Source organism: Nicotiana tabacum, chromosome 23 (assembly GCF_000715075.1).
Source record: "Nicotiana tabacum cultivar K326 chromosome 23, ASM71507v2, whole genome shotgun sequence".
NCBI classification, from domain to species: Eukaryota; Viridiplantae; Streptophyta; class Magnoliopsida; order Solanales; family Solanaceae; genus Nicotiana; species Nicotiana tabacum.
Genome location: NC_134102.1, coordinates 7720781 through 7731098, shown reverse-complemented (window position 1 = coordinate 7731098; position 10318 = coordinate 7720781). Strand labels below are relative to the sequence as shown.

The window sequence follows — 10318 nt, the reverse complement described above, 5'->3', positions numbered from 1 at the left end:
TAATTAATGGGTTTAAACTAGATATATTGAAAGTGTAGGGATCTTTAATACTATCACTAAATTTCATAGAATTTTTACTTTTATTTTAATTAATGGTGGCTCGATCAAATATATTTATAATATATAAATTATACACGATTACAAACATATATATATATATATATTATATATCTACCAGCTATTTTTTGAGTGGGAGGATTTTTAGGTTAATTTCTCTTAATTAATGTGTCCGAACAAATTAACTCCTTGGTTAATAGGGAAAATGCACAAACAATCATTCTTAAGATTGTTATTTAAGGATTGATTAGTACTTATTTTATCCAGAAAATTTGAATTAAAAATCTTAACTTCAGGATAATTCAGGATATCTGTGTCCCGAAAAATTGAAATGGAAAATTAAAATTCAAGATATATTGACTAATTCCTAAATAGCAGCCTTTTAGAGACTAGAGTGGCTAGGTGATGTCATTTTGAAACTTGAAGTTTGGGCTTAGCCAATCTGGTCCAAGCAAATCTCAGCCCATATCCTACTTCTAAATTAATACCTTCCTTCCTTTGTAATTAAACCACTCTTCAAGTCTTCACTTTCCTTTTATTCGAAGCCTATGTACATTTTCTCTTGAAAAACAATCTCCTTCAATTTTCCTCTCTCCCCTCAAACATCAATGGCGTTGGAATGGGTTGTTCTCGGCTACGCCGCGGGTGCAGAAGCAATCATGCTCCTTCTCCTAACAATTCCGGGTCTTGACCCGCTCCGTAAAGGCCTCATCACCGTGACCCGTAATCTCCTCAAACCTTTCCTCTCGATCGTACCTTTTTGCTTGTTCTTATTAATGGATATCTACTGGAAGTACGAGACCCGACCCAGTTGCGAATCACACGAATCTTGTTCCCCATCTGAACACCTACGTCATCAGAAATCAATCATGAAGTCTCAGCGCAACGCGCTCCTCATCGCGTGTGCGATCGTTTTCTACTGGCTTTTGTACTCTGTTACTGGCCTTGTTGTTAAAGTTGAGCAGTTGAATAAGCGCGTGGAGAAGTTGAAGGCTCAGGATTAGGATTGAGCTGAATGATTCGTTTGCCGATTGGATCGGGTTTCAGGTTTTGTGCTTTTCGTTTCGGATCGGGTCGGCTCCACTTTTTTTGGTGCTAGTTATATATTTAGTGAACTGTGTTTCTGTTGTACTGCTTTGATCGTTAATTACTAGTAATAATGTTATACGACTTGGTGAAATCCTCAATAGGTTGGGTTATATTGTGCTGATATTGGGATTTCGCTAATTATACAATTAGCTAGTGCTTGTTTGATTTGTTTGTTAATTGCTGCATGATCTTGTTGATTCATGCTGGAGGTTTATCTAATTGAAGGATATATGTGGAATTTATAACTGAACGCGCAATGCGTCTTGGATTTCTTTTTATATTGTGTGCATTCTCCTCAATATACCGTGTATGATCACTTAGAAAAAAAGGGCAGCCCGGTACACAAGGCATCCCGCGTTCACTCAAGGTCCGGGGAAGGGCCGCACCCTAAGGGGTATGATGTAGACTATTCTAATACAAGCATCAGTGACTGCTTCCATGGCTCGAACTCGTGACCTATAGGTCACATGCACATGCAGACAACCTTACCTTTGCTCCAAGGTTCCCCTTCATGTGTATGATCACTTAGAGTGAGATTAAAACAAAAAAACTCGAGAATTAGCCAATGTTGTTAAAAGCTACTTAAAAGTGTGCTTAAGCCTTGAAGCTCTTGAAGCTCAGATTGTGCGCTTTGCCTCACTTAGTTGGGCTTTAGTGTAGGCGTTGTGCTAAAGCGTGGTGTCGTTAAGGGCACAACAACATATACATAGCTTAATTATAGTTTATCTATTCTTTTGTCCAAATTAATATTGCTTTTGCTTATATTTACATTTTCTTGCATTACATTTCTATTTTCCATTTTTTCTTTATTGGCGCTTTTCTTTGCTAAACCACATTTATATAATGCTTTGCACTTAAAGCTCCAAGAGACTTTTGCGCTTTTGACTACTCTGGAATTAGCCAAAAATTGTATGTACCCCTACCGAAACTTACTTGGCTTCCTTTTGATGGTTTATTTTGCATTTCTCAGCTTCTTTGTGTTAGTTTCTCACTCTTTAAGTTATGCATTTAGAGCTATGGAGCTGCAGGACAGAAGTTGAAATATTGAGCTTTTAACATCTTCGCTGAATAATTGAGTTAGATGAAAAGATTAAAAAAAGGAAAAAACCGACACATAATTAATAGTTGAAACTTTATTTCTTCATCAATGTAAAAGTATGTTAATTGATGTTGTGGAGGGTATAGATAGTAGCACAAGTTGCAGAAATGCTGAATGGAATATAATCTTAGTAAGGTTCTTGATTGTTGTGTGTGTTGGTAGATATTTGGATCCAAGATATTGACTAACTTGTCTGTATCTGTAACTGGACTGGTTACCTTTTTGTTGACAACGAAATTTCCAAATTGATAACTTCACTAAAATTATTTGTCCTAAATAAATGAAGGAAGTGGAAAAAAGAAATAAACATAAATGTTTTCAGAAGGGGATGATTGTGATTGAGATACAAGAGTGAGATCCCAGGTTTGATTCCCATGTACAACGCTCACTTTGTCAGCGAGTTTATATGCTCCAGGCTTGGTGGACAGGATTACCTGCCACCTTTGCTTGTGGCGTCATAGCAGGCTACCCGGAGGTTAGTCGATGTGCATGCAAGATAATCATACACGTCTTTCCTTGAATGATATCATAATCTTTAGTACTCTAAAGACTTGAAATATCCTAATGGTCCGTTCATTGTCTTTTTGAATGATGAGGTGAGCATGGTTACTTGTACTCATGGTTATTCTTTTGCATTTCTTATTTTTCTCGTGAGTCTTTACTTGACCTGTATGTCAACAGATTTAACCAGTTACCTTTTATGGTGTACTCTGTTCTCTTTGGTTTTTGCTGGGAGCTTCTTTTGCTGGTGTTTGACACAATTGGGCTTGATACTGTTTGATATTTAGTAGTGTTCAGTTATAGTTTACTTCTAATTTTAACTTCTCTCTCGTTGTGCATAACACATTTACTAGTTATGTTTTTCATACCAAGCTAGTTGGCCCTCTTTATGGTGGAGATCCTATTTAAGGATGGCAACCCCCCACCCCAACTCATTGCCACAACTCCTCTAATTGTTGCTTACCTTCATTTTTTTCTTTGAGAGTGGCTCCCGGAGACATCTGCACCCTTCTTCACAATCACATCGTTTAACCTCTTTACTTTGAAACCCACCATCTGTAGCCTTATGCGAACCGCTAGGGTAATCCTGACTTGCTAGGGGTCAGAGTGAGGTCTCAAGGTGTAGAGAAGGGTTTAACTATGCTTACAAAAAGGAGTTTCTGAGGATTAACTATGCTTACCTCATTTAAGGTCTATGAATTCAAGCTTTAATGTTTTAGCATTGAATTCATTATATTTTTAAAGTTATGGGTTCATATATATTATTTATTGTTCCTTATCAAAAAAAATATATTATTTATTGTTATTTTAGTGATTTTTTACGCATAAATTTATACTTTACATTGAAAATACCAGGTTCAGATGAACCTGGTATCTGTATGCTACATTCCCCCCCGGTATATAATTCCTAAGGATAGAGCTCAAAGGAGCTGAGAATAGGATTGAACACTCCTGATTTTAAAATTGTATGAGTTGCTTGACGTTGTTGGTGAAAGAACTGAACTAGGTTGTGTAAGATTAATTGGAACTTTTATTTTTCTGTCTATATACTAATTCAAGAAATGGTATCAAGATAGCTGAATTACAAGGACTAAAATAAGTATGGAATCAACCTGCATTAGGAGAGTTGACCATGATCTTTCCAATACTAAAGTTTGAACAGCTATTCAGCTAGTAGTATTTACGTGAATCTATGACCAAATGTGGAGCCTGTTAAATTTGAGTTCTTGTCTTGTTCTACAAGGTGGAAGTAGCCCCTAATGCTTGCATTAAGGTTGGTTGTCTATATCACACCCCTTGGAGTGCAGTTCTTTTTTGGACCCTGTGTGAACGCTGGATGTCTTGTGCCCGGATTGCATGTGCTTTGCTCCACAAGCAATCTTAAAAGGGTGTTGCCCTTTATGTTTTTTGTGATTCTCTAACAAACGAGGACGAAGCATCCGAAAAATTAACATATAATTAGGTGAGTGTATGCTAGGTGCCAATGAAATAGTTTCATATTCATTGTGTTGAAGTTTTTTTTTTTTGCATATACAGAATATACGGTGTTAAAACTATCATTTTATGTCCTAAATTTACAGAAAGGAAGTGAAATCCCAAACTAAACCTTCTTTAGAATATCCAATATATTCCGGGGAAACTGGCAATTGGTTACAACAAAGTTTGGTCAACTCTGGTGGATTGATTGGTTACTGATGGTGTTCATACGAGTCTGACTATAATTGAGATAAGAGAGTGTGTGTGTGTGTGTGGGGGGGGGGGAGTGAGGAAGGAAGGAAGGGCAATGTGATTTGTTATCTGTATACATTTGAAATTTTTATATATAATTTTGATAGAAAACGATGAGTTCAATTGAATCCACCAAACCCGTCATGTTGGTGTTTCTTACTTTTCTGTCCAGAGATGAAATTTCTACTTATCAACCTATACGTACGTGAAGTTATATTTTATATGACTCGTCTGTGTAAATTATTTTTTACATCATCAGCAGCGGATAAAACTCGAACTATCTTTAAACCACAAGAAAATGAAAGGCTTTTTGGTAAAATATACTTATTTAAAAATTAAACCACAACCATATTTAGATAGCCCAAATTTGTGTATATATATAGTTCTATTGGAAAAATTAAACCTCGAGATTCGGATCTTTTAAAGACATTAAAACGTAAAGGTAACTTCACCATCTTCAGGCACTCATTACAGAGTACCTATACAAAGGTAAAGTTCCTAAAAAAGACAGTGAGATTGTAAGTCTATCAGCATTTACATAACTCCAATTCGGAGAAAACAAAACAAGACAAAAAACTAAATACTTCCATGGTTATCTCTATGTTTCTGTTTTCTTGAAAGTTGGAGTAGAGCTAAAACAGATTGCTCTAACTTACTCTATCAGCCATCACCATTGCTTTCCTAGTTTTTGGTAAATAGAAAAAATCCCCGAGGACCTGTGGTGCATGGTTTGAAACTCGGTGGATAATGAGGTCGTCCTTCTACTCTTATCCACTTAAATATTAGGCTTTTATCTGTGGCAGGGTTGAAAAACATGACGTGCACCTATTCTACACATCACGTGCTACGCTCTTACCACTAGACCATACCATTAGGGGCTCATCATCGATTTCCTATTTACAAGCTACTTTTTACCTCCGTCGTAAAATTTTAACCTCCTCTGTTAGGCTGGTGGAAACTAGGCCTCTTCCGCAGGACTTGGTGGTGGTGGAGTAAGTACTTGAGCCCTGCATCCCAAATGCAAAACACTTCCATGGCCACTGGAGCTACGATTGATTCTTGAAAATAAATCGACTTTAGTCCGCCTACTTTGTGACGTGAGTCGACTAACTAACAACTCTAATGCTTCTTTCATCCACCCATGTTGGCAGAGCTTTCTTGCTTCTCGCACGCTCATCTGCAAAATTGATGTTTGGAAAATTAGTAAGCAAAGACGATTATGTGATGAAGGGAGCCTTGGCGTAACTGGTAAAGTTGTTGCCATGTGACCAGAAGGTTACTGGTTCGAGCAGTAGAAACAACCTCTTGTAGAGAAATGCAGGGTAAGGCATACAATAGACCCTTATAGTCCGGCCCTTTCCGAACACCGCGCAAAGCGAGAGTTTAGTGTATCGGGCTGCCCTTTAAAACGATCATGTGATATAGTTTATATGGAAATTTATAGAGTATGGGCAGGTGCATACCCATAATCTTTTGCGGATGTCTTTCTCAGGCCAAGTATCTAGCTCCTCAGTTACAAATAAAGGAAACATGTGCCCTTCATAGGCCGTATCGCCGTTTTTGTTCTCAAAGTACCAAATTCCTAATTTTCCCTGCAATAAGGTTTTCAACCCAAAGGAAACTTGTTAGGACTACATATAACGACCTAAATGTAGACATTAAAGCTTTATCAAGACCAAAGGCCAACAAGATTGAAGATCAACAAGAAAAAAAGCAGTGGCGAGGTCAACCCTTGTGAGGAAAGAAATAATCTAATCTATTTTTCTGGCTTGGCTAGGTGGGATAGCCGAGCCATTCCTTTTCTTTTGGATAGCAGGTTGGACGAAATCACTAAAAACAAAATCTATTCAATTAGTCAAAAGGAGAGAAAGGGATTCGAACCCTCGATAGTTCTTTGTTAAAACTATACTGTTTTTAAAGATTTTTTCACCCTAAGCGTACTAAGTTGACTTGTTACCAATGATTTGGCAAATAAGAAAATAGTATTTAAAAGAAACTAACTCAAAATTCAGGATTAGTAGTGAAAAGCTGTAAAGGAAAGAACTTTCAAAAGGCTTTCGGCTTCATAATCTAATTCTTATTGACATATCCCAGACTCCACTTGTGAGATTATACTGCGTTTGTTAATATATATCAGCCATTTGAAACGTCCATAGCAGTCAACTCTTAACCAAAGCCAATACTCTTTCATATCTTATCGCAACCATATAACCAAATACCATTTTGCTTATAAGCACTTAACTAAAACGGATCGCTGTTAAAAACTAACCTCAACATCGCCGCAAACACCAGCTTCCTCTATTGTCTCGCGTCTTGCTGCATCTTCAATTGTTTCATCCTTTTCCCAACCTCCCTGCATAATAAGAGCAAAATTTGTAAACAAAACAAACAAATCAATCTAATAGAGCTTAGAGAATAAAACATCATTAAGTTTGAAAACCATAGTTCTGTTGCTACCTTTGGAAACAACAATCCTTTTCCTTTTCTCTGAGGACTTATGAGAAGAACTTCAAATGCATCTTTGTCTGCCATAGATAGGTCAATAATATCTTTATATCTGTACGGTATACATCTGCAGAAGACATCAAACTCATCTCAGGACAACATAAGCGTAATGATGAAGTTACCAAATCCAAAACTCATTCTGATATGAAGAAATATTGTAAAGCATGTAGTTTAAGTCCGACACACTAAACTCTCGCTATGCGCAGGGTCCGTGAAAGGACTGGACCACAAGGGTCTATTGTACGTAGCCTTATCCTGCATTTTTGCAAGAGGCTATTTCCACGGTTCGAACCTGTGACCTCTTGGTCACATGTAGGGGTGGCAAACGACGGGTCAGGTCGGATATAGGATGTGTCGAAAACTTGTAATGAAAAAATGAATAAATTACCCGACCCGACTCGTATTTAATACGGATAAAAAACGGGTCCATATTATCCATGATTTCTTGAATATGATCACTTTTGGGAGAATTCTTACTCTCACAAACTTGAGGACCACCAATTTGAGGCTTTATAAATGTAAAAGTTAAATCATAAGTTATCAATTGGTTATCCATTTTCTAAATGGATAATATGGTTCTTATCCATATTTGTCTCCTTTTCAAAAGGTTCATTATCCAACCCATTTTTTAGTTGATAGGTGGTTAACTGTTTTCTTTTAACCATTTTGTCACGTCTGAAACTTCATCTCCTTCAATTAAATATGAGGAAAAAATGGTCCTTTTCCCAGAGAAAAACAAAGCATGTGATAAGGTGAACAAAATGCCAAGAGCACATGTATTGACTTCTTCAAGCTAATAGAAACATCCAAAAGAAAAATAAACACCTAACACACAATAATACACAAATTGAAGAAGAAAATGTCAAAATGAGCTCCATTTGATAAGATATAGAAGTGGAAAAAGAATGTTAACCAGTTGTTTATTTTTATCAATCTTTTGGAAAATGTCAAATCTGAAACAGTTCACCTCAAGTCCATTTTCGAAAAACACAAAACTTAGTTTTCAGATGCCAGTAAATTGAGAAGCAGCAAACAAGTAATTATTTCAAAAACTCAAATTTGTGAATCAATCCATTTTGCACACAAACAAAATAACTTCAAGCACCTAAGTTGCGTGGACTCTTTGTTTTTGGTGCCGCACCCGTCTTGACATGGGACGGATGCGGGATACGTCCTGGATTCGGTCAACTAACTTCGGATACTTTTACCTGAGTCTATCGACAAATTTGGGGGAGGGGGAGGGGGAGGGGGATTGAGATTTTGATTTCTCAAAATTAAAATTAAAACAGATTTAAGACATGGGAAATGCATACCTTCAATATTGTATTACTTTTTTCTCATATTTGCTGTTTGTGTTTCAGAAAAAACAAAAAATTCAAGGGGTCGTGTTGTGAATTCGGACTTCTAGTAGATAGTAACGCGATATAGATTAAGGGTTTTTCATAGAATATCTCTTAAAATTTATAATATCTTTAAAGTTCTATTTTTTATAAATTTGAATTTTCTTAGCCGAATTTCCGCACCCGTATCTATAGCTGGATCCATATTCCCGAATCTTAAAATTTAAATTTTGCCAAATCCGACACTGGGATCCATGCCCGTGTTGGATACCCGCACCTGCGAGCAACTTAGTCAAACACCCTCTAGAATCTTGATGATGCACCACTACCACACTCCCACTTCAGAACCAAAGGCTGAAAATTGAAGCTGTTCTAGTAATTGCAAAGTGAAATGGACCGTTGATTCTCTATCATTTTGTTCATCCTAGAAGTCAACTCTTCATTAATCATTACACCCTCTTTCCCCCCACCTCTCAAACCAAAATTTTAGGTAAAAAGAAACTCATGGTCTACATTAATAAAGACGTCGAAAAAATACATCGATAAAGACGAATCTAGTGCTAGCAGAGTTCAAATTCAAGATTTGAACATTATAGATTCGAGTTTGGAGTTCTACCCAACTCACCTGATTTATTAGGTTCAAACTCTTCCATTTATACTTATTTCGTGAATGTTTAACAAATACGTGATCTGAGCCAAAGTTACCAGGTTCGGATGGTAAGTCCTTAACTACGTCCACCCCGAGTGCTAGAAGGCTCCCGGCCTAAAGGGACTCGGGGGAAGACAAATGTACAGCCTCAACTCCTCGCTCAAGAACTTCTCACTAGAGAGGCTAGTTCCAAAATTCGAGCTTTTTTAAGAGTCTAATTCCAAAATTCACCCGTAGAAACACAGTTCTAATCTCAGTTGCTCCAGAGGCCCAAATGTGGACTAAACCACAAAATTTTAAAGCAAAAAAGAAGAATTTATAGTCTAAAACAAATTAAATCACAGACATTTGGGCGATCATAAGAAATTTAAAGTTAAATTGATTCTATACATAAAAATAGGAAAGAGCATCAAATAAATTAAACATAAAGAGTAATTTTTGAATTAACATACCCAACAACTTGGCGACGACCTTTGTTATAACGCTGCAAATGCCGGCCAGTACGTGAAACCATAACCACCATATTTTTCAATGGGGGAAAAATATGTATTATAAAATTAAGTCTTTATTTGTAATACTAAGAGTTATATAGATTGTAAAAACTGAAAAGGAAGAGAAACCCCAGAAAAGAAATGAGGAAAAAATGGAGAGAAGAAATGGTATGATTTACAATTTTGGAGTGCAAAATGTTGATGATAATGTCTATATGTTTCGTTTTCTGTAGTAATCTGTAGTGCAAAAGTGCAAAAACCGTTATTTAATGATACGAAAGGGCGCCTTCAACTTCCTATTTTAATCGGTGCGTTTGGAGGAATACGTGTACGTGACGCGGCACGTGTGTACGGCTTCTCCATTTTCTATACGTAACTATTATTAATTGCAGTAAATTTATCATTGTGACTTGTAGGGTATCGATTCATATGTAAAAACCGACTAAATCGATCGAATCCTACCGTATCGAATTAATTTTTAAGTTTTTTTTAAATAAAATCGTGAGTTTTTATATAAATTTATAACCGTACCGATAATTAGAGTAGGTTTTTTATTTTATGAAAATAAATCGTAAAAATACCGAACCGTACCCAATAAATTGATATGAAAAAAATATATTTATGTATTAAATTTAAAAACAACAAAGTCATTAAATTTTCCTTGGGCCTTGAAATTATTAAAATGATTACAAGCCAACAAGTAATTAAACTCAAAATCCTAATTCTCAAACCTATTATACTACTCCCATTGAAACTAAATTATTTCCAACATATTCAATGGCGAGACACAGAGTATTCTAGCGATTATGAGTAGTAAATTACAATGTATTGAATATGTTTCCTTTCGTATAGTTTAAAT

At 36.3% G+C, this 10318-nt stretch overlaps 1 protein-coding gene across 1 annotated transcript; it reads right to left on the bottom strand.

Moving 5' to 3' along the window:
* Positions 1-4892: 4892 nt before the first annotated feature.
* LOC107820094 (nudix hydrolase 18, mitochondrial-like) lies at positions 4893-9700 on the bottom strand. Its single transcript, XM_016646308.2, has 5 exons — positions 9421-9700; positions 6932-7046; positions 6744-6827; positions 5938-6066; positions 4893-5651 (listed from the first exon to the last, which is right to left on the bottom strand). The coding sequence occupies exons 1-5, from the start codon at positions 9489-9491 to the stop codon at positions 5433-5435; spliced, it is 618 nt and encodes a 205-aa protein (XP_016501794.1). The 5' UTR covers positions 9492-9700; the 3' UTR covers positions 4893-5432.
* Positions 9701-10318: the final 618 nt, after the last annotated feature.

Excerpts from the sequence above, each read along its gene's own strand:
- LOC107820094 (XM_016646308.2), bottom strand. The coding sequence starts at position 9,491 with ATGGTGGTTATGGTTTCACGTACTGGCCGGCATTTGCAGCGTTATAAC. Across the intron at positions 7,047-9,420 it reads GGTCGTCGCCAAGTTGTTGG|ATGTATACCGTACAGATATA; the intron begins GTATGTTAATTC and ends TGTCTTCTGCAG. Across the intron at positions 5,652-5,937 it reads ACATCCGCAAAAGATTATGG|ATGAGCGTGCGAGAAGCAAG; the intron begins GTATGCACCTGC and ends TCAATTTTGCAG.